At 53.7% G+C, this 23,623-nt stretch overlaps 1 protein-coding gene across 2 annotated transcripts in view; it reads left to right on the top strand.

The window, feature by feature from the left end:
• The window catches only part of RXRA (retinoid X receptor alpha), a 106,235-nt gene that overhangs the window by 61,510 nt on the left and 21,102 nt on the right, over positions 1–23,623 (top strand). For both annotated transcript variants that reach the window (XM_032708163.1, XM_032708162.1), the window contains exons 2-4: positions 7,687–7,952; positions 12,426–12,576; positions 13,421–13,600. In XM_032708163.1, coding sequence (XP_032564054.1) covers positions 7,687–7,952; positions 12,426–12,576; positions 13,421–13,600 — 597 coding nt within the window. The remainder of the gene's footprint in view (positions 1–7,686; positions 7,953–12,425; positions 12,577–13,420; positions 13,601–23,623) is intronic.

Genomic DNA, 23,623 nt, shown 5'->3' with positions numbered 1-23,623 from the left:
AGAGCACATTGTGAGAGCAGGGGCAGCGCCGGCCCTTGAGGGATGAAATAGGAGCCTGTAATTTCTCAGGACTGTTGTGACATCTTTGCACAAGCGTGTGATTGAGTCACATTTGCTTTATCAGCAGAATCCTTGTTTGCCTGGGTGCACCCTCCCCCTCCACCCACCGCTGCCAGGGTGGGGGAGAGCCGAGCGCCGCCCGCCCCCTCCCCTGGGCTTCCCTGCTCTCCCAGGGGCTCCTCACACTTTCCATATGTCCCTGCTCTCTCACGCTTCCTGCTTTTCCCTTCTCCGCCCGCCGCCCCAGCTCCTGCCAAAGGGGCTTGGAGGCTGCCCCGTCTGCCTGGGAGATGCAAACTGAAGCAAACACGGGTGGGGGTCCTCCATGGGAGGGGGGGATGATTTGGGATGGGGGTCCATGTGGGGCAGGAAGCTGGGAGTGCTGGAGGAAGAGGCATTTGCAGGCGCTTCCTCCGTTGACAGGGCGGTTCTTCGCGGGCAGAGCGGCTTCTGGAAAATTCCTCTTTTCAGTCCTTCCCCCTCGGAGACAGGAGTAACCCCCGCAGGCTTCCAGCTCTGACAGGAGCTCCGAGAGTGGGCTGTGCTTTTAGAGGGCTGCTGAGAGGGTGGGATGGGGTTTTAAGGCAAAAAACACGAAATAAGCCCCTGTGCCAGAGCTGAGCACACTTGGTCAGCCCTGGCGTGGGGGCTGTGTCTCCCCTGGGCACACGTGTCCCCCTCCTCCATGCTCTGCAGCATCAGGCACAAACATCCCCTGTTTGGTGTGGATCCTGTGGTGGGGTGTCTCCAGACCCCTGGGAAGCCAGGCTCTAGCAGGTGATGGGATGGGTTAGGGGTGAGTGTCCCCCAAAAGTGACCCTGTGGTGCTCTGAGCCAGATTGCCAAAAGACGGTGTCATGGGTGAGTGTGTGGTCACCCATGCAGGTTGTCTTGGGAGAGGCCCCCAAATGCCACCTAAGGACTTGCCAGCCTGGTCCATGGCTGTGATCACACTGTGGTCCTTCCCTGTGGCACTGGGGAGGGCTGGTGTTTCCTACAGAGTTGTATCCAAAGGAGAAAATAAAATAGGATAGAGAGGGAGAACAGGTGTTGGAGCTGCAGGGACAGAGGTGACCCAGCTCTGCTCCGTGGGATAGGGATGCTGCCAACTCCTTGGAGCGCTGCTGTGAGGTTTGGAGTGGGTACCACTCTGGGGAGCCCCTGTGGCTTGGCAATGGGATGATCTTGCACTTCCCCTTCATCTTGTAGGAAGAGAGCAGAGGTTTCCTGAGTGGTGCAGCAGGGTCTCTGGCTGAGAAGGGAGAGGTTGGGTTGCAGAGTGCCATGGAAAAGCTGCTCGTGGGCACTGTAATCTCATGCCACGGTCCATCAACCCATAAGGTGAAATGCTGGCAGGAGGCAGCAGATAATGCCTGTGAGGGACCAGGCTGGCAGAGCTGCTGGATTTCCTCCAGCCGAGGAAATCCCTGGAAGGGGACCCTGATGCTGCACTGAAGCCCCAGAACACACCTCTGCTCCTCGCTGGGTTTGGCGGAGGTGCCGAGCGGTCCTGACGGGGGATTTCAGGTGGGAGCAGGGAGCCAGAGGTGAGAAGCTGTGTGGCTTTGAGGTTTTAGTTTGGTCAGAGTGAAACCTGATGGGAGGAGGAACAACCCACCCGGAGCAGAGAGCAGCTGAAACCGAGTTTCTCACCATCCTTGAGCAGGTTGAACCCCTGTGGCATCAATTGGTGCTTCCTGGGGGAAGGTGCCGAGCACGGCTTAAGAAACACCCCCAAACTTTGGAGCAGCTTCCCAAAGAGAAACTGTACATGGTGATCTTCAAATGCCTGCAAAAAGACAGGTTTCTGTATGCTGTCCCCTGTGCAGATTTTAGAAGGTCTGAGAGGGATGTTCTCAGGTTTGTTTTTGTACTCTAGTCCAGAAATGTAAAAAGAAAAATCAATTCCAGTTACTTTTCAGGGAAATCAGAGCTACTCAGCACACTTGACTGCACATCCCGTGCTCCTACATCCTTTTGCCTGTAGCTGTGGAAACAATATTCAGAAGGGATGTATAGTTAACACAGTTGCATCTTCTGAAGTCTTGGAGTGCCCATTCCAAGCATGCCCTGACTGTGTGCCTGGCACTCGGGTGATTTAAGAGCATCAGTTGCCTGTCCTCTCTGGGAAAGTGCTATAAATGCAGCTTAATGTGCTTGGGCCACAGGATGATGCTTGTTTCTTGGACCTGTGTGGGATTTTCTGGGGTAACAGCCACACTGCACCATGCAGGTCATCCCCCTGAGTTTGCCCAAGTCAGGCATTGTTGGGTCCACAGCAACACCCGTCCCTGGAACGGGAAGAGGCAGTTCTTGCTCCATTCTCACTTCAGTTCTCAGCTCTGCTGATATAAATTGAGAGCAAACTTACTCAAGATTGTAGGCCAGGGGCTATTTAAATTCATCACTGAGTTTGTGAACAGGACAAAAGTGAGGACCTGACCTCTTGTGGTCACAGTATTACCATGGCAATTTTCCCATGAAAGCTGCAGCCAAACCCTCATGTCCTGCCCAGATCCACTGCCTGTTGCTCCCCTCGTCCCACTGTTTGCCACCAGTGCCTTCCTTTGCTTGGGAAGGTGAAAGGAAGGGAGGGGAGAACCTCCATCATTTTGAGGTTCCTTGTCTGGAAAAGCACACGAGATTTCTGAACTACTTTTGAGGAATGAGAGCAAAAGGACAGTGATTTTCACTACCGAGTTCATTTAGGTTTAGAGTCACCAGAAAAGGAACAGTGCTCCTGGGCTCGGGGTGCTGTGTTTGCCTGCAGATCCCATGTGCATTTGGGTGTCAGAGTTTGGAACCTGGTCACCACCAAAGTGACTCTTGAGAGCAGAGGAGGAGGAGGTTTCCAGAAGCCTGATCTCAGCCTGGTCCCACTCCCCTCCCAGCGTGGCCCCACAGCACTGTAAAGCCCTAACAGGGAGGGCTGACTTAAGGAAGGGAGTGGCAACCCAAATTTAGAATTTCCTGCTGTTTAATACTCAGAATTGATTTGCTTTCTGATTAAGGAGGAAGAGGTGCTGAGGTGAAAAAAAAAAAAAAGCGGAAGCCAGGGGTGACCTTCCAAATCTCAGCTGGTGTCGGAGACAGGCACGTAGAGTGTTCCCACTGTGTGTTCCCACCGAGCCCTGGAGTGCCTGCAGACCCCTCTGATCCCACCCAGGTGGGCTGTGGGCTGTGTCCTCTACTCAGCTGCAGAAAAACACGACTTGGGGAGTCTGTTTGTGCCTTGAAATACGTTTTTTTTTTAACTTCCCCTCTTGCAGAAGCCGACTGCCGAGGCACCGAGCTGCTGAGGAAACTCCCTGGATATGCCAGAAAAGGTTTTCCAGCAGAGCTAGGTCACTGTAGTTTTACTGGCAAAGCCTCTTAAGCATAAATGAAGATTATTCTGGCGAAAGCTTATGCTGGTACAGTTTATTCCGGTACAAATGAGCTATCCTGGGAAAAAAAAAAAAAAAAGGCACCTCTGCGCTGTTGGAATTGTTTCTGCTTTGGGACATTTTGTGGTCTAGAAATGTTAAAATCACAACCCTTCGTGATGCTGCCGGATCAGCAAAAGCTGGTTTAGCTGCTGCAGACGTGCCCTGGCCAAGCAGCAGCACTTGGAGTCCCGTGCACTGCGTGACAAAATGCCACAGGGAGGGATTGCAAGGGCTGGTGGCATTCCGGATGCTTCCAGCGACCGCAGCTCCCACAGGGTCTGACCTGCCCGTCTGGGATGTGTCCAGCCATGGATATTTGCTGGGTCCAAACTGGAGATTTGTGCCCTTGGCCCCAAGAATGCCAAGGGAGTGGAAAATAGCAGCGGAGCTGCCCAGGGACGTTGGGTACTTGGCTGCACTGGTCTGATGCAGCTGGATGAAAATGGGGGCAAATGTTTTATGAAGATGTTTTTTTCCCCCTCATTGAAAATTATTAATAATATCCTCGTTCTTTTTCTTCTTATGGTGATGATAATAGTAAGAGAGTTCTGTCTGTCACAGAGGCAGGAGAGAAAAAGAACCACAGGAAAGGTTGATTCAGCAGTTGAGATGCTACCCTGGATCTTGCAGTAGCCAGGATCTATTCCCAGCTTTGGCTCCCATTTCCTGTGTGACCTTGGTGAAGGTCACATCAACCTTCAAAACCAAATTTTTATGTGTTGTCTGCTGGAAGGGCTCCTGCCTCCTCAGGGGCATTGCTCTCCCCGTGCCTCAGCTTCCCCACCTGGGATGGTGGAATCCTGAAGAGATCTTGGAAAGACAGGTACCTGCTGAGGGAAAGGGCAGGGAGGAGCACTCTGTGCCAGAAAAAACAAGGCTCAGGCTCATTATCTGGAGGCCAGATCAGAAGCCTCTGGCTCTGGTATCCGCGGAGCAGAGCCGGGATCGCGCCCGTGGCTCTGTGCAGCCACAGAGCACCATCACTGCAAGATGGATCATGTGGCCCTGCCCTGAATGTCATATTCTTTGGGAAAAATTCCCATCCAAATTTTGTGGCTGGCGGGTCCGTAGTTTAGAGGAAGAAAAAAGAGCTTCATTGCAAATTCTTCAGCTGCTGACGAGCTCTGGTTTCTGATCTCCCAATTGCCATGGGGCATCTTCTGGGATATATAGAGGTCGTTGTGCTTAAACAAAGGACACACAGAGAAAATAGCTGCAGTTGATGGGTGTGACAGAGGGGAAATGCTTTCAGAACTTTTTTTTCTCCTTTTTTTTTTTTTAATTTAGAAACAGGCACAGAGTTTATTTTGATCAAGAGATAGTCACACACAAAACAGCTTTAAATGGCAAAACTCCACAAGGAAAAGGAATAGTCTCACACTACTTGAACTGAAAATGCATTTGGGAAAATGCCTCCTGTGTTTGCTGCAGTCCAAGTGCAGTTCATCAGTTTGGGAATTTGTTTCAATTAAGGGTTTTTCCTCAGTCTAGGCTTTTTTTCCTTTTTTAAAGCATTCCTTTTTCATTCAGGGTCCTCTAGAATACTTGTGATGAGGGAGGAGGGTGAGCTCCTCATGTCCTGCTCCCAATCCCCATCTCCCCACCTTGAGTCATTATTTTCTCCAAACTCATCTTCCCACTGGGAACACTCCCCCTTGAGCCAGGGGCTGGCAGCATCTGATCTGAGTTGCCTCGAGTGGACTCTTGATTTTGCTAAGGAAAAAAACCCAAACCCTTTTCCATATTTGCTTGTTGTTTGGAGGTAAAACGTTTCCCATTGCTGCAGCTCTTCCAGCGGGGTTTTGGAGGGGGGAGTGTTTGGATGAGCAGTGGAAACATCCCAGTGTCCAGGGGGTTACTTGAGCTGGGCTCTGAAGGAGTTCAGGTCTGGTTTGGATTTCAGAGCATGTGGCCAAGGGGTTTGGGTGAAAACACACCCAAATCTGTCCGTGCCAGCACCCACACCTCCCTGTTCCATGCTCGGTTAGTCCTCTCCTTTCCTTTTTGTTGTTGCCTGAATTATTCTCTCTGGACCATCCCTCCCACACACCTCCACTTCATGACTGGGTGCTGGGTGCTGGGGATCACATCCATGTGTGAACAGGGTGGATGAGGGGAGCTGATGTGGTGACATGGGATGTGCAGGGACTGGGAGCTCCCGGGGTACCCCAGGAATGGGGATTTCAGGAGAGGTGCCGGCCCCACACGTGCTTTGCTTTCTGATGTGCTTGAGTAGGCGTGGGCTGGTCGCCAGTAACCTGCCTGTGACCTCTCCTGCCTTAAATATTCAGGATCTTTTAAAAGGAAAGACTGGGCTTTGCTGCCTTCCCTTTGCCAGCGGGTCAAGTGCCTGTTTCCCCTGGCTGGGGGTCTGGTGCATCCTTGGAAGGTGTCCATCCCTCACCTTGGCTCTGGGTGTTTCTGGGGTCCTTCAAGCCTGGCTGGGACCCCCTAACTCTGCTCCAGAATGAGCTCCTGCCTTTTCCCCCTGCTGGGATGGCAGTGGGGAAAAAACACCAGGAGCAGAGAGCCGGGAAGCACAATCCCACTGTGCTAAACCCCCGGAGCAGACCCCGAAGCCTCAAGGAATTTCCTGGGGTTCCTGTTGTGCCGCCCGCACGTCACTCAGCCAGGGGTGACGTGGTGGCCTGAGGTTGTTTTATATCAACATCCTCTAAAAGCCAGTCAAGGCCGGGCCCCCAGGGACAGGGGTGCTCCCTTCCACCACGGGCCAGGGATGCTGATGGGATGCTGGGGGCTGTGATGGGATTCTGGAAGCAGCAGTGGGGTTCTGGGGGCAACAGTGGGATTCTGGGGGCAGCAGTGGGATACTGGAGGCAGCAGTGGGATACTGGGGGCAGCAGTGGGATTCTGGAGGCAGCAGTGGGATTCTGGGGGCAGCATTGGGATGCTGGGGCAGTGATGGGACTCTGGGTGCAGCGATGGGATGCTGGTTCCATGGCTTTGCAAGAGGAGCATTGCTGCCTTGCTGAGCCTTCACTTCTTCATCCCGGGATTTCCCCACTGGGATGGGTGATCTCTGGGGAAGGTTGCTGGGGCTGGGCTGCCGTGTGTTCAGCGAGCATGTTTCCCCACTGTGTAACATTCATGTGCTAATTGCTCCAAAATCCTGGGCAGACAGCTGGCTCCAAGCAGACTGAAGGCAACATTTTCCAGAATTTGGGGTCCGTAGCCAAAAGCAGTGGCTCCCAGACCCATCATGAAGGGCCCCTTGCCTAAGCGGTCGTGCTGGTGCTTCCTCCTCTCTGGATCCACATTTGCTGGTGTGAACTGGGGGGTCCTGGTGGGTGTCAGGGTGAGCAGTGGCCATGCTGGGGGGGCCCATCCACACTGCCCATCCTCCCCCGCCGCCTTCCGTCCGCTCCTGCTCGCAGCCTGCCCGGGGGCCACGAGCCAGCCCCTTCCTCGGTCGGGATTGTTTTGCAAGCAGCGTGACAGGATGAGGAGGAAATGTGCCAGGAATGGCTCCATGTCTCCTCTTGGGAGAATCGAAGTCTATTTATAACCCCCTCTTCCCGCCCCCCTCCTCCCGCTCCCCCGGGACGGCGGAGCCGCTGGGGCGCAGGCAGACACAGCCCGTCCTGTGCCTGCAGAGCTGCTCCCACTCCCCATGCAGCAGGCAGGCGTGTTCCTCCTGGCCAGCACACAGACCCACAGGATCATTTAGGTCGGAAAAGACCTCCAGGATCATCCAGTCCAACCCTTGAGCACACAGCCTTCCTTGTGGCACGCTGGTGCGTGGATGGACACACACACCACATGTGTGATGCACAGACATGCTCTTGCTGCTGAACCACTGCTGCAGCCCCATGTTCTCCAGGCGTGGCCTGGCCCTGTGATAAATCCAAATTATCCTGTGGCATGGATGGCATCAGCTGGAGCAGCGATGCTGATTCCCTGGCAGAGCTTAGAGCCAGGGTACAGCGTGTGAGTGAGGTGGAGGAGGGCACTGATGCCTGTCTCAGGGTGGAAATGCTCTCAGCACCTCTCTTAATGCCTGTGTAGATGCTCCAACAGAAGGTGGTTTGGAAAGGTGGAGGTGCATTGGGAATTTTGGGGGAGGATGAAAAGCAGCCCCTTGGCAGGGCAAGGAGCAGGGGTCTGCATCTCAGGGCTTGTGTCAGAGCCTGTCCCAGCTGGGAGACTCAACCCCGTTTCTCTCTTTCTTCTCTTCCAGATTTCTCCAACCAAGTCAATTCCACATCCCTGAACTCTCCCACGAGCCGGGGGCCCATGGCCACCCCATCCCTCCACCCGTCCATCGGGCCGGGCATCGGCTCCTCGCTGGGCTCCCCGGGCCAGCTGCACTCGCCCATCAGCACCCTGAGCTCGCCCATCAATGGCATGGGCCCTCCCTTCTCCGTCATCAGCTCCCCCATGGGCCCGCACTCAATGTCCGTCCCCTCCACCCCCAGCCTGGGATTTGGCACCAGCAGCCCACAGGTAAGTGGTGGGGATGTCAGTGCTGCTTATTTAGCTGGGGAGAAGCCACGTCCGTGGGTTTCCTCATCCAGACAGGCCCCAAAGGGAGGCGAAAAGCAGAAGCCCAAGGGGGAAACTAAGCTGGAGGCATCCTGTTTCATTGGCTGGAGCTGCCTGTGGGGCTGCCCTGGGTGGGCTACGAGGGACCAGCACAGCCAGGATATGGCCACGGGTCACCTGTTTGTCCCCAGGTGAACAGGGGGTGAAAGGGGAGCAGTGACCACCCCTGGGTCACCTGCAGGCAGAAGCCAGAGCCACCCTAAGACTGTGTATACCCTGGGATTATCACCTCAGCACATCCCCTCCAGGGCTGGCCCGTGGTCCCAGTAGAATCATGGAGTTGTTAAGGTTGGAAAAGCCCTCTAAGGTCGTTGAGTCCAATCATTAACCCAGCATTGCCAAGTCCACCACAAAACCATGCCCCCAAGGGCCACATCCACAAGCCTTTTGAACACTTCCAGGGATGGTGATTCCTGGGCTAATCCTGTGCAGCCTGTTCCAATGCCTGATGATCCTTTCAGTGAAGAAATTTTCCCTAATAGCCAGTCTAAACCTGGCACAGCTTGAGGCTGTTCCTCCTTGTCCTGTCACTTGTGCACACCCAGGGGTCCCCTGCCCGCTGCCCGTTTCTCCTTGCAGAGGAAAGATTGGCCTTTGCTGGCAGAAGATTATGTAAAAAACCCTCCAACTAGAGAGAGATAAGCTCTTTTTAAAAATAGCCAGATCGGGGTGCTGGCCAGCCCCTGCCACCTGTTGCTGGCTGCTCGCACGGTATATGTTTAGTAAAAGGGCAGATTAAGGAATTGGCCACCACCTGCCACTCGCTGTGGGTTTATTTATTCCAGGCCCTCTCTGGGAGTCAAGCACCTGCCAGCACCTTTATTTTTAAATATTGGCTTGATTTATTTCCAGAGATAACAGGTCTTTCTACATGGGGCTGTGCTGAGTCCCATCCCTAGGGACCTGCAGGCAGCTTCCCCAGGGTCCAGCATCCCAGTGCTGGACAGAGGGGCGATTTGCCTTTGGATGGGATTCTCCCATGCAGGATCCAGCCCGTGACCCCCATAGACCTGCACCCTGCTCCCCACTGTGGGTGAGTGGGGTGGACACATCGCCTCCCATCCCGTGGCTGAGGGAAGGGGAACTGAAACGGCGCCTGGGAACGGGCAGTCAGAACAAAATTAGCAGCAGCAGCGCCAAAGTGGTGGGGAAGGAGCGGGAAGGGGGATGTGAGGCAACACGGGGTGAGCCACAAGCTGGGGAGACGACGGGGAAGGGGTGACGCACCCCCAGCGTCGATTGTAGGGTGCAGTTTGCTTTTGGGGCTGGCAGGCCGGGGGAACTGAAACGAAACGCAGCTACAGGGCAGGAAAGGGAAGCGAGAGCGTGGTGGGATGGTGCCGGGAGCGCGCTGGCAGCGCCGCGGCTCCAGCCCTTGGCGCGGCGCGAACGCCCGTCCTCCGTCCGGGGACTTGTCTTAAGTGGTTTTCCTCGAGGTGACAGTTCGGAGGCCTTCAGCCTAATGGCTCTTGCCATCTGTTCCCTGTCTGGGCGCATTAGGTCCCTGTCCCCATCCCTGCAGAGGCGCCTACCTGGGCTGGCAGAGGAGGAGGAGGAGGAGGAGGGTGCAGGCTGCGGCGAGGCCGATGCGCGGAGGGGAACGCGGCCCCCGCGCCGCTGCACCGGCCGGCAGAGCGCCGGGGTAATGAGGCGTGGGGCCCCCGTCGCCGGGCGGGAATGGCACTGATGGAAGGTGGTTTGCATCAGATGGCAGATGCCACTTGCCATCAGGCCATGCCTCGTCGCCTCTGGAAAGCCAGCAGAGCAGAAGGGCACGCGGTGCGCGAGGTGCGGTGGGTCCCCAGGGTGGGGCCTCTCCACTCTGCTCCACCAGGGTGGGGAGGAGCCATCAGGCTCCCAAAACAGGGTGTTCTACCTATCCCATCTGGTTCTGCAGAGGTGAGGACCCAGCAGCCCTCGGTGCCAGTGCTGGAGGATGCTCCAAGTGCTCCCCCTGCCCTCCCTCCAGCAGTGTGAGCTTCCCGGGATCCCGCATGGTTTCCAAATGCAACCCTAAAATCAGTACATGAGGCAGGGTGTCCTGCCATGGGATCTCAGTACACCAGACCCTTATGGGAAGGGGATGCTGGTGCTGGGCTGAGCTGTGGGTGAGATGTACGGGGCAGGAATAGTTCGCAGTAGTGAGCAGGGTCCCAGCCAGACTGGGGGGGTCTAGATGCAGCAGCTCTGCAGCTTACCGGGATTTAACGTATTATTTAAACCCTCTTACCTAAAAATTCTGTGAAAACACGAAAAAAAAGTGCAGGATTTTCAGTAAGAGCTGTGAGGGAGGGACTTTGCATGCAGTTTGCAGGGCTGTGTGGCGCAGCCGCCCCAGGCATCGCTGGCAGCAGCTCGGGGCGCCCGGGGGTGAGCGGGGAGAGATCAGACACGGGATTAGGCTTTTCCAGAGCCGCCGTCTGCCTTTGCACAATGCTCTTTGTAAGGGTGCCTGGGGGACCGGGGAAGGAGTGGGATTTTTTTTTTTTTTTTATTTTTGGATGGGAGGAGGAATAAAGCTCTGCTTGCCAGAAGGGACGGGATTCGGTCCCCTGATGCAACGAGCTGAAGAGGGAAGGGAAGGCGCCGAGAGATTCTGGCATCACTGGGGAAGAAAAGCACCGATTCCTCCTGCGTCCCCACTCACTTGCTGAGCTGGAGCCGTCCTGTCCCGGAGCAGAAGTGCTGTGCCAAGGCGAGGGGCTGCTGCCTCCCCCTCTGCTCCCTCCCTGCCTGCACGTGCTGCTGTTTTCTCTCGGTGGCCAGCCGGGAGGGGAAGGCACGGGGCAGGCGCCGGGGTGGTGTGGGAACCCCAGGGTGCACGTGGTACCTCCACTGAGGTTTCGGGCCAGAGCTGGGAGAGGAACCGATGACTTCCCCCACCCCAGCCCGGGGCTGACTCAGCGCCAAGCAGTTGATGCACGGGACCCCCACCCCTCCTGGGCTGGTTCTTGCTCTGCTCGTCATCCCGCTGATGCTCTCAGGGGGCTGCTCTTTGGACTTCTGGGCCTTGGGGAAGTGGTGGTGAAAGGCTTATCTTCGTCAGGCAGCCGTGGCCTCTGCCCTCAGTCCCACGTGTCCATGGCCAGTGATGCAGCGTGACACGAGCTGTAGCCACCAGCTGCACCTGGGAAACAGCTCCATTTCCCACAGAGTGCACTGGGAAGGTGGTGACTCTGAGTGGCAGCCCCTGCTCCCAGGGTAGCAAAGTGAGAGCATGTGCCTGGGGACCCAAAGAGAGAGGTTTCTGCCTGGGGACCTGCTTGTCCCTCCCCTCTTGCTCTATGGAACAGCAGCTGAAGCCCAGGATTGTATCCCTCGGTGACACCAGGTCCTGGCTGCCTCTGATTCATCAGCTGGCCCACCAGGGTAGGAAAGGGAGGCAGATCCATCACATTTCTCCAGGGTGGGTTTACCTGGCTCTGTTCTGTGGTTGTTAGTCATCTGCCTGCCAAATATTCCCCACCAGCCTGGAGACTTAAAAGCCGGAGGAACGGCTGCTCTGCTCTAATTGACAGATCACAAGCCCTGGGACTTCCCTGAATTAATTTGTGACAAGTGCAATTGCTGAGGATCTCTACTAGGTAGAAAAACACAACAAACTGAAGCACAATCCTGTGTATCCAACTTGGGTTTAGAGGTTGATAGTGATGGTGGCTCTGCGACAGTCCCTGGTGCAGTGGTCCTGGCAGAGGAGCACTCTGTCCCTGAGGTCACTGAGTCTGGCTCCCCCTCAGACCCTCACAGGGTCTCCGTGAGCTTGTCTCCCTTATAGATGGGTCAATCCTACATCTCCCTGCCTCAGTTTCTCTCTGTAGACAGGAAGATAACAGCCCTGCCCTGCTCCACAGGAATCCTTCACTCCATATCAGTGCCATGCCAGCACTCAGCTTCCACCCCATTCTTTGCTTGCTGGGGGCCAAACTCACTGGGGAGGGAAGGAGACACATGTGGAAGTTGCAGAGACGTGTCCCACCCGAGCCAGTTCTGGAAAGCCAGGCCGTGTTGCATCTGGGATCTGTTTATTTACCATGAAGCATTCCTTTGGAGAGATAATGCTGAAAGGATATGCACGGGTGTCCTGGCCTTCATCACCCATGCAAGCACTCGCTCCCAGCCAGCTGCTCTCCCACGAGCCATCACTGCAGATCGTGTTCCCTGTGTGCCCAGCTCTTATGCCAGGGCAGCAGGTGAGCACTCATGTGCCCAAATCATGAACCCAGAGGTTCAGCTTTGTGGTGGGTGTTTTAAGTGGTGCTGGTCCCCACTGGAAGCTTGTCCCCTGCTCGTCCACCCAGCCCCATGTCCCAGCTGGCACAGCCCCACATCCCATGTCCCTGGTCCCCACTGAGCCCTGTGCTTCTGCCTCGACAGCTCAACTCGCCCATGAACTCCGTCACCAGCACAGAAGACATTAAGCCACCCCTGGGGCTCAATGGAGTCCTCAAAGTGCCAGCACATCCCTCAGGAACGATGGCCTCCTTCACCAAGCACATATGTGCCATCTGTGGGGACAGATCTTCAGGTAAGGCTGGTGCCTGCCCCGGGAGGGGCTCACAGCGGTGGGCTCCGGATACAGGTGCCCTGGGAGAGGGTTGGCATGACTCCCCAGCTCCCTGTGGCACAGCTTCCTGTGCTCTCAGAGGAGAGATGAAAAGTCCCTTATTGATCAGCCTGGTCCAGGGCAGGCTCTGAGCTGAGCTGGCAGACCCCAGGTCCCTGTTTAGCAGTGGAGTTACATCCTCAGCCCATCTGAAAACGAGGCATCAGTGAGTGTCCCTCCTTCTCCCCATCCTTTGATCTGCAGTGGTACTGTCACACGGTGCCAGATAAAAAGATGAGCTTGACACAGAGTCTCTCCACTCTGTGAGATAAAGATGTGCTAATTCCCTTTATTCTCACACTGTTCTAAAAGCTCTCTACTCCAGAAGAGCTCTGGTCGCCTAGTTAGTGAGTCCTTAGGGACCTCTCCTGTGCCTGTACCGTGCACCCACGCTCCACTGCCAGCCCGAAGCCCAGGGCTTTGGAGGGTGGGTGTACAGAGCATGCTGGGTTGTGTGCCTGGCGTGGGAGGTTCAGAGGGGGCACAGAGGGCACCCTCTGTTTCACTGCTGCACTGCCTCTCCCCTGATGTATGCCTAAGAAATGCCAGGGGCTTTTCCTGCGTGGGAGGCAGGTTGCAGCCCACGGAGCGCATCCTGATTTTATGGAAGTCAAGTCAGGGCGAAGCCACTGCTCTTCAGCTCCGGCTCACGGCTCCAGGAAGCCTTTGCCTCCCCCAGATCCCGATGGGAGACAGGCCCCGGGAAGAGCTGACGGTCCGTGTGGGGAGGAGGAGACACTTTTAACCCGAGTCTCGTCCCCCACAGGAAAACATTACGGGGTTTACAGCTGCGAGGGCTGCAAAGGCTTCTTCAAGCGCACGGTGCGGAAGGACCTCACCTACACCTGCCGCGACAACAAGGACTGTTTGATCGACAAGCGCCAGCGCAACCGCTGCCAGTACTGCCGCTACCAGAAGTGTCTGGCCATGGGCATGAAGAGAGAAGGTAAGGCCTGGCCTGGCCTCAGCACCCGTGGGTGCTGCAGGAATGTTTCCTTCCTTAGGAGGCTCCGTTGGGCTCCTGCTTGTGGCGTCACAGTGGGCACCTGGGGCAGCGTCACCTTGCCAGGGTGACAAAAGTGTGTGTGTCTCGTTTATGTTTTGCTTTAGTGCCACAGCCAGGGCCTCCCGTGGGCTCCAGAGTGGTGCTGAGTCCCAGAGTGGTGCCTGGTGATGGGTGGGCCATGGGCAGGGACACCTTCCACTAGCCCAGGTTGCTCCAAGCCCCGTCCAACCTGGTCTTGAACACTTCCAGGGATGGGGCAGCCACAGCTTCTCTGGGCAGCCTGTGCCAGGGCCTCACCTCCCAGTCCAGTATCTGATTTTTTTCTCATGGGGAAGAAGAAAGAAATTCAGTCTCATAAAATATAGCTCTCCCCTCACTGGAACTTAAATTTAGGATCTAAACCTCCCTAGCAGTGCCTCTTTTAAGTGCTCTTTTTAAATGCTGACTCCGTCTGTTCTGATCTGCTGGCAGAACAGGCTTTTACCAGACATGACGTGAAAATGACCCCAGTTCTCTGCTGCCTTCTCCCCTTACATCTTCAGAGCCACACTTGCCTCTCTGACAGGCTGATAAAACCGTCCCTGTGGCCAGCAGAGCTCCAGCCTGGGTCCCTTTGAAGAGCACTTAGTCCTGTCTGGAGCACTGATTAAACGGGGCAGTGCTGGAGCTGCACTGAGTGTTGGGCAGACCTTGCCACCCTCGATTTATGGGGTTACCCAAGGACCCACGACGTGCAGAGTCATCAAATGTCAAAGCTGTCTGTGCTGGAGGTGTGGGGGGATTGCTGGGGCACCCAGGGGACCTCCTTGGTCCTGCTGAGCTTAACCCTTCAGTGCTCAGAATGAATCTTCCTGCCCCACCAGACCTCTGATATTAAATCGAGAGGCTGAGGCATTCAGAGAGTGCCTGTGAGGATGAGTGGGACAGTGCAGGTGTGTGTAGGGGCTGGCATTGCCCTGGATGCTGTGCAGAGGGGCAGAGACATGGGGAGCACTGGATCCCTTGGGAGATGTGCAGCAGGACAAGGAAAATCTAATCCAAAACCTGAGCCGTGGGAGACTCAGGTGACTAAAAAGAAGCCAAGAAGCCTCCTGTGTGTTCAGCAGCAGCACTTGCTTCTCAGGGGAGAAACGTGGAGCATCCCATTCCCCTGACATTACCTCCAGAGCCTTCCTTCAGCCCCCAGAACATCAGCCAAGGTCTGTAGGGTTGGGAAAACCAGCAGGAGTGCTGTAACTGCAGCCTGCAGTGACATCCTGTGAGCAGGTACCTGCGCTGTGCCTGCCGTTAGCGGTGATTGCATGGGCAGCACCGCTCAAATTACGGGTCCATTAATTAACTTCTAAATGGTGGTGGAATTCCCCAGGGAGCGCGTACAGTAGGAGGACTCTATTAATTCATCTTGATTAACATTATCACAATGAATAGCAAATGAATTCATAACGATCAGACAGTTATTTAAAAGGGTGACAGATGGGATCTTGGTAACTCCAGAAGTGCGCTCAGGCAGTGCTGGCTGATCTGGTGAGGACAGCGTTGGAGAAGGGCAGGAAGCTGGTGATTTGGCAGACAGTAGATGTTTGGGGCATAATCCCCATGTAGGGAAAGTTGAAATAACTCCCCTGGTGTCCAAATAAAGCTCTGTCTTGTTATAAACCTAAAAATTCAGTGCCTCGTGGAGATGTCCAAGTGTTGTCCTGGAACTGAAAGTCAGAAGTTGGATCTCACTGAGCTTTGGTTTTGAGTAAAACTCTTCGAGTGTTGAGGTTTTGAGTGAAACTCTTGAGTTTCACGTGTGATATCCGCATGATTTGTCAAAAAAAAAATACATCTCTTCCCATTGCAGCCATCCCAGCTCACTGCTGCTGCCCAGCCACTTTGCCAGCCAGGAATATTGTCCTTGTCTTTACAGCAGTCCTCTTGCATCCCACCTCTATTTTGGGGAAGAGTTTTGGGCTAAATCCTGCTTTGCTAATTTGTTTTGCCTGAATAAAACATATCTGGCTTTATATCCTCTAGCATAAACTGTTGTATCTTTTAAGTAACAGAGCCAGGGTAATGGGCCTCATTTCCCTGTAAAATATCTTGCTCTGGAGACCTAATTTATAGCTGCATAAAGGCATAGCAGATTCCTGCTGGGAAGTATCTCTCTTGTAGCCCAAAGGTACTTGGATGTCGTGGAAGTACAGTAAAACCCTCTAAAGTGAGTACTGTGGCTGTGGTGAGAGGCAGAGCTGTGGTGGTGATGCTGGGAAGAAGAGGGATGAGGGTCACAGTCGTACCCAAAAAACCTGTGCCAGAGAGTAAAAGGAAAGGAGCTTTTACTCAAGTGAGAAGTTGGATTAGAGAAGTAAAATCAACAGGACCTCTTGGGCAGCTGATGAAGGTCTGGAAGGGTTTGATCCTGACAGCTGGGGGGTCTCTAGGTGAACATGCCAAGAGCAGACCCGGAGGGATGAACCTTGTGCTCGGCCAGGGTAGAAGCAGCAGCACGAGGGAGGTGAGAGGCAGGGGGTGGCTGTGGAGTACTACTGGGAGGACAGGGATGGCTTCAGGGCTACAAACCTTGGCTTAAAGGGGTGAAAGCCTCCAGAAGCAGAAGATTCTTCCTGTTGTGTTCATCTCTTCTTGCTGTTCCCTGTTAAGAACATACAGGATAGTTGATGGTGAATGAGCCTCACGGCTCTGAGATATTGCAGCTATAATAAATAAGCAACTGGGAACATTTTTCCCTTATGAATTACTGCCAGCTGTGTGAGGCTTTGGTTTTTATACTCTGTCTCCCACTAAATACCGGATAGTCAACAAAATTAAGATTACCATCAGGGATCTTGACTAATGCAGGGATTATTATTATTATTATTATTGTGGGGGTGGCTGTTTGTATCCAGAAGCAGAACTCCCCCTGCTTGATCTGTTACTCATTAGGGTCTAAGGTGTCTGTGGATCAGCAGCCTTGGATTTCAGAGGGGGAAAAAGTGGAAACTGCCTTGGAGTTAGGGAGGCAGAGGAGGGAGTAAACACCGAGGGTCTTAGGATGAAGGGGTCTCGTGTGCAGTGCCGTTAGCTGGGTTAACATCAGAGGTGAAGGGGGTCATCAGAGGCTGCAAACGCGTCGCAGCTCGTCGCTGTCTCGTGTGAGGAGGTCCCGGCCCCTCCGTTGCTGGCAGCGCCGCCGGCTCGCCCGGCGAGCAGGAAATACCAGCGAGGAGCCCTTTCTCATGCTCCCGCCGGCCGCCCTTGGCTCACAGGCAGCAGAGCGTTGGGAACCGGCACAGCCCGGCCCCGCCGCTCCGGCTGCCGCCTCTGCTTCCCCCGGCGCTGCCCCCGGACGTGAGCGGCTCCCCGTGCGAGCCAGCCCGGCTCCACGGGACCTGCTGGGCTGCCAGCGGGGCTCCCCGTGCCGGGCGGAGGGCTGGGCGCGCTGGGAGCGCTGGCGGCGGGTTTGATGCCAACTGGGTAAAGTGGGTGTTGATGCATCTCCACCATCTCCACGTCTCGTAGCCCGTGTGGAGACCACAGAGCTGTTCTCCTCCAGCACCCGCAGCTCAGGCTGCACAGCTGACCCCCAGGATTGTTCCTAAATCCGGGTGCAGGTACCCTGACGGCGTGGCCTGGGTACAGCACGGCCGTGGCTCGTCTCCACCAGCTGCTGGGACGTGACCCAGAGCCACGCTCTGAGCACCCAGGACGTCTGTCCAGCTGCACACCTGATCCCTGACTTCCAGGCTTCATTAAACTTCACAGCCTGAGTTAATTCTTCCCCTTCTCCTGTGTTTGTGGGTTGGTTTTCCCCCTCTCTCTTGCACTGCCGTCGAGCTGAGGGGTTTAACCTGGGAGAGGTTGGACTTGCAGCATCTCTAGTCCACAGCCTGGAGACCTTCCCATGTCTCCAGGGAGCTGTTTAGATATATCACTTAGTCCAGAGGGACTGAAGATTCCATCCCTGTTCAAATTTGGAGCTCAGCTGCTGCACTGACAACAGTGTCTCACTGAGCTGTGCCCAATCCCCTGCCATAGCTGTGCATTCCCTCTGCACCCCCTGGAGCTGGAGCCATCCTGGCTCTTGGAGCATCTCTTGGGACCAACAGGAGCAAAAAGGGTCTGGGGAGAAAGAGCAGGAATTCAGGTTTCCAACCCACTGCCCAACTGAAGCAGGCAAGTGGCCATAGCCTAGTAGAGGGGCAGAGTTCAAGAGCACAGTTATTTTTAGTAGTAATTTTGGAATGGAAAATGTCTTCCAGCTTAATGAGTTTGTTTCTTATATCCTTTTAAAGTGCTGCTGTTTAAACCAGCTGGTTAAATGATGCTGGGTTTGTTTTTTTGTTTTTGAGGATGCTCTTGGGTTGAGAAAAAGGGTTTGGTTTATGGTTTTCTCTCCTTTGCCAGTGTTGCTGTTTGCTTATACTTCAGTACCTGGCTTTGGAGAGTGAAGTGAGCTGGGGATTTTTGCTGTTGCTTTCCAGAGTTGTGAACTAACTGCATGCAAAGGTTTCAATCCACTTTTTAACATTCTTAAGTTATATTTTTTAATTACCACGGTGGTATTTTGCGTTCCTTAAAAAAATTCTGGTGATCAGTTGAAAATGCTGGAGAAAAAAACCCCACCATTTATTTCATGTGTCTCAGCTTTTGAGGTTGTTTACAGTAGCAGAAAGCTGCACCTCTGAAGAAAAGAAAAGGTGACACACGAAAGCAAAGCAGAAGAATCGCTGTCTGAATGAGTTTCCTCAGCTGTCGTGGCATTTTCGATACAAACAGGTACCTCAGGCATAAGCACTTCAAGGTGCTGATGATCCACAGTGAAGATGTGGCTTCATAAAAGGCAGCAGAGGCCAATAAATTCCACCGTGAGTGAAATAACCCAATAACCCCCCACCCAGCTCCTCATAAATAATGAGCCACCCACCTGCAGGGTGGGAGACGACTGTGAGCAGGTTTGGGGCTCAGAGGCTCTTTGGGCTGAGCATCGATGCCTTCCCCATGTGCTGACAGGCTCCCTGTCCCCAGGGACTCCAGGCACTGGGTGTGTCACCCAGAGAAAACCCCATTCAGTCCATTTTTGGTGGGAGTGAATCACCTTTCCCCTGTCATCCACCCTGGTGCTCCTGGAAGGATGGATTTTCATCCCAGAAAGCACTCGTGTGTGTTAACGCTGGGTGAGTGGCCATTAGAGCTGCTGTAGCCTCCACATCTATCCCAGCAAATACACAAACCTGTGATGCTCCTGCCCGTGGGGGCTCTCAGAAACACCTCTGCCCTGTGGAAAATCCTGCTTCCCTTGGGCCTCTTCCTCCCTTTGTAAGCATTCCTTTGGTACAGAAGTGCAGTGCCCCATGAGCACCACCCACAGTGCTTGGTTTGGGCACCTGAACTGGGGCAGTTGTCACTTTGCAACGGACTCAAACTTGCTTTTTTAGCCATCAAATGCTGCCCCACGAGCAAAGACAAGGTGGCCAGTGTGATGTGGACACCAGCAGAGGATGAGTCTGGCATTTTGGCACATCAGCCCTTGGACCCTGTAGCTGAGGCTCTTCTGCAACCTGTGGGATGAGACTCTTTGGATCCTAAAGAGAGAGAGGTCACCAAGAAGCGTTTTGGGCACACAGGGTTCCGTGTCTTGCTGTACCATGGCCTGGGGAAGTGCAGATGGGCTGGAGAAGCTTGAGATGAAAAATGACAGCGACTGCCCTGAGGCAAGTAAAGACCAAATCAAGCAGAATAACACAGGAGCCTCTTCATCAGGTGCCATGGAAAACACAGGCTTCTGTCCTTGGCTCAGCTCAGACATAGCTGGAGGAGGTGGGGCCGCCTCTCCGAGCTCCCTGACTACAACATCTTTTTTTTCCTCCTCAAGTGGATTGCAAGGTTCAAATGCTTCCCTTATGCTTAGAAAATCAGACTGGAAAAGCTCTCAGCCATACGAGTCTCCTTGAAGAAAAACAAAAGCGTTGGCACAGCCGTGAACACGGAGGAGGGCGCAGGGAAGCTCAGCTCTGGAAACATGGCATGGCTGGGGGAGCCATGGCTTGGGGCTGCTTTGCCTTGCAGGAGAGTGTTTTTTTGGGATGCAGCAAGCAAAATGCCTGGCTCACATCCCGTTTTTGGATAGGCCCACGCTGTTGATGAAATGCTGAGCCACCCTCATGACCAGAAAATTCAGCGTTGTTGGGAACAGCACAGTCCTAAGAGTGGATCTAACACCCACAGTCTGAGAGGGAGATGAAAGGACAGGGACACCTGCTCCTCTCTGTGGCTTCCCTGCATCCATCCCAGCCAAACCCTGTGGTTTGTCCAGACAAACCTGTCTGCTGAGGCGAGAATTGAGTGTGATGGGAGTCAGGATGATCACACTGGTCTTGCAGAGCCCTTGCCAGCCCTTCCCTCCTCCTGCTCTCAGCAGCGGGATGTGTTGCCAGCCCTTCACCTCCTTATCACCATCTCACTGCAGCAAGAGCAGGAGGGCCCAGCTGAGGTTTGGAAAGGTCTTTAGAGGTCATGCTGTCAAGTGCCTTGTAATCACAGGCACTCTGTAGTTTAATCCTCTTCCCAAGGTTCTCTTGGACAGCAGCTGGATGTCTCTTTACCCACCCAGCAAAGCAGGAGGGCACAGTGCAGAGGGGGGGCACAGGGAAATCCAGCAGAAGCAACAAGAACCAAATGATATTTTACTGTGTTACAGGGATGGAGCACCATCCATCCCCATGCACAGGACTTCTGGGAAGCCAAGAAGAACGAGGTGTTCCCATTTCAATATTACCAGACGCCATGCAGCTGCCACATTTGTATTTCTCATTTTAAAAATATAAATAAAGAACAAACCCACAAAGAAACCCAGTTCCCACACCAAGTCCATTTGAAAAATGTATTTTTGTCATCTCCAGTGTGGTTTATTTGACTAATCCCAGGGGGGAGTGGACTCCAGAGATGAGATCCTAGATCATTATGGTGAGCAGTGTCCTCACTGCTGGAGATTTTCCTTCATACAAACATCTCATATTTCATGATTTAAAAAAATACTTGCCCTTCTTCCCTTCCTCTGCCCCATGTGCTATTTTTTCCCTACATCTCAAGAAACAAAGTCCTTGTTCTTTTTCTGAGATGGTGATGTGTCCCTCAGCATCTCTGCTAAGAAGGAACAACAGCTTGTCAGGTCCTCAGTAGCTCCAGGGAAATGCTGATTGCAGGAAATTCAGGCATCTTGTGCCTGTGAAGATGGGAGACATGGAGGACTCTGCTAAGAAGGTGTGTGAGTGACTGGCAGCTCTTAGACACTTCTCCTTGCTCCTTTCACCTTGGATGTGCTCTCTGAGCTTCTGAAGCACCTGCAGGGAATTCCAAGTCTTGGAACCCACAGAATCCCAGAGTCTTGAATGCCAGCTGCAAATCCCTTCACCTTTCAGGACAACTTGTTGGGCTTTCCACCCCTGGAGCCGTAGGATGCTTCAGGGTGTATCTTAAATTAGGAAAACGGAGACACAAGGTTTGAATTCAATCTCTGGATCCTGAAGGGGGACTTTGGGAGTGCCACACTGGAAGAACAAGGTGACAGTAAGATGATTGTTGGAGTGGAGTTCATGTGTACCCCAAGGCCAACCACAGAGCTGTGGTAGGAGCAAACCTGTTGCACACACGAAGAATGAAGCTGTTGCCACTTCATTGCTGGAGCTGCCTGTAGGGAGAGAAAACAGCATCTACAACTGAGTCAGCAGCCTCACAGGCATCCCTGAGAGCTACATCCATCAACCAGGGCTGGGCAGGTGTCCTGCATCATTCCCAGGTGGGGTTCACAAACACCTGAGGAGTGGCGGAGCTTCATGTAGTGCAGTCACCTGCTCCTGCAGGTGCACACCTTGGTGCAGACCTGTGCATGAGGCATCATACTCGGGGGAAGAGGGGATAACAGGGTCTCTGAGCTCAGTGTTGGGAAACAGCCAGTGCTTTCCTGCAGCCCAGAGAGCCAGGGATGGAATGGGATGGGATGGGATGGGATGGGATAGGATGGGATGGACGGGGGTGATGGCAAAGTGACGCCAGGCTGGTCCTGCCTTTGGAGAAGGCTGGCTGGGCTTGGAAACACGGGGGTAGCAAAGCAGGTAATGCTCTCCCCGGCAAGAACTGGGTTTATCTTTGGATCCTGGGTGGGAATACACCATCTGCTCTGCCCGGGGTGTCACTGCTGCCTCAGGCAGCTGGGACGGGGCGAGTGTTGGGATTGCGTGGGGCTGAGCTGGGATGAGTCAGCTGTCCCCTGACCAGCTCCCCAGCGAGCTGCAGCACCAATTTTCTGGTGTAACAGCTCAAAGCAGAGATCAATAGGAATAACTGCTTATGTGTATAATCTCTTCCCATCTGTCTCTTCTGTCTGTCGTTTGTATCAGCTGGATTCAGGCTAATCACAGGCCAGAGCTGTCGTGATGGACTGTAAGATTCTCTCTCCTATAACCCCTGAAGTGTCTCTGATTCTTCGTGGCTGTTGACTTTGGTGAGGTTGAGATTTGCAGATTTAAGGCTTTAAGTAGCCACTGTCTCCCCAGACCTCTGTGATGCTTTCCCACAAATCCCATTGTCCAGCACGAGGGTGAGTTTTTGGGGCTGACACCCCAAGTGATGGAGGTGGTTGACCTCAGAGCAAGGAACCAACTTTGCACCTTTATCCTTAAGACCTGCTGCGACTGTGCATCAGAATTTTGGCATTTAAGTCATTTTGTAAGATCCCATTTGTTGAGGGTTTGCCTTTCTCTCAGGCTTTTCTGTTATTTAGTAGGTGTTTTATCTCTTCTAATGTGCCCAGAGGAGTTTTGGTGCATCTGTGCTGTTGAAGAAGGGTTGACATTAAGGAAAATTTTCTATCTTTTTGACGCTTGAAGAAGCAGGAGTAGGGGTGGGGGGTGAAATTTAAGCAGGGTTTTGTGTTGGCCTGAAAAAGAAGAATCCGTGCCAGACAAGAGCCAGATGGACAAAAGCCACGACACAAATCTGAGCCCTTGACAGCAGCAGCTTACCTGGCTCTGGCAGCCCGAGCAGAACACGTAACGTGGGCCTGGGGAGCCTCTGCAGCCCATAAACTTCAGAGCAGTGTGCAAAAAATAAGCCCTTGCTTTTTTGCATAACAGCTTTCACATGGAAGGAGTGTGAGCACTGTTGACGTGCAGCAAACAGCAACACTGCAGGAGGGGAGGGCAGGGAGAGCAGTGGGAATCAGCCCCAGGAGCTGGGTTAATGGGATCAGCGTCCATATAGGGCTCGTTTAGCATGTGTCTTAATTTCCTGGTTTGTAAGGAAGGAGTTTTATATTGCAGGTTTTATTTTTGCACTTGGCATAGAGCTGGACCCGCTGATTGCCTAAAAAGCCTCCTTGTGTTACAGACAGCTCTGATTTCCCCCAAATAATGCTGTGCCCCTGCTGCTTTCCCTAAACATCACATAACCAGCTTCAAATTCAGCAGAGAGGGAAAGTGTTGGGATAATTGTCGATAAATAGCAGGGCTTTTACCTTACTGAGTGTGTCATTCAGTCCTCAGCAAAGAGCTGGGCAAGCTCAGGGAGTTGTCTGTCATGGCCAGTGGTGGATCTCCTGTTGCTGGGGCTGTTCTCAAGTAGACTGAGCTAAAACAAACTCTGAGAAACAACAGTGTGTGGAAGAGTGTGGGATTTAGGGTATATGACATGATGATGGAGAAGGAGATAGTTCCCACTGTAACTGCATAAAGCTCCTTCCCAGGTGTAGGGAAAGTGTGTGCTGGTTTCAAAGGGAGGTCATTAATAATAATGTTATTAGCATCTAATAAGTGTTTTTCATCTCTGTGCTGCTCAGACATAACTCATCAGCATGTGACAGGCTTCTGGCGAGGTTCCTCCTGCCACACAGGATTTGGGACAGGTCTCTCCTGTCTGTTCCGAGGTTGCCCCGAGCCAAAGGCAGGGTGGTGGTTTGCATGGAGCTCCTGTCCCACGGGAGCA

The sequence above is a fragment of the Chiroxiphia lanceolata genome, chromosome 21, assembly GCF_009829145.1.
Source record: "Chiroxiphia lanceolata isolate bChiLan1 chromosome 21, bChiLan1.pri, whole genome shotgun sequence".
Classification (NCBI taxonomy): Eukaryota; Metazoa; Chordata; class Aves; order Passeriformes; family Pipridae; genus Chiroxiphia; species Chiroxiphia lanceolata.
The sequence above is the reverse complement of the archived record's forward strand: the minus strand, read 5'-3'. Positions and strand labels throughout refer to the sequence as shown.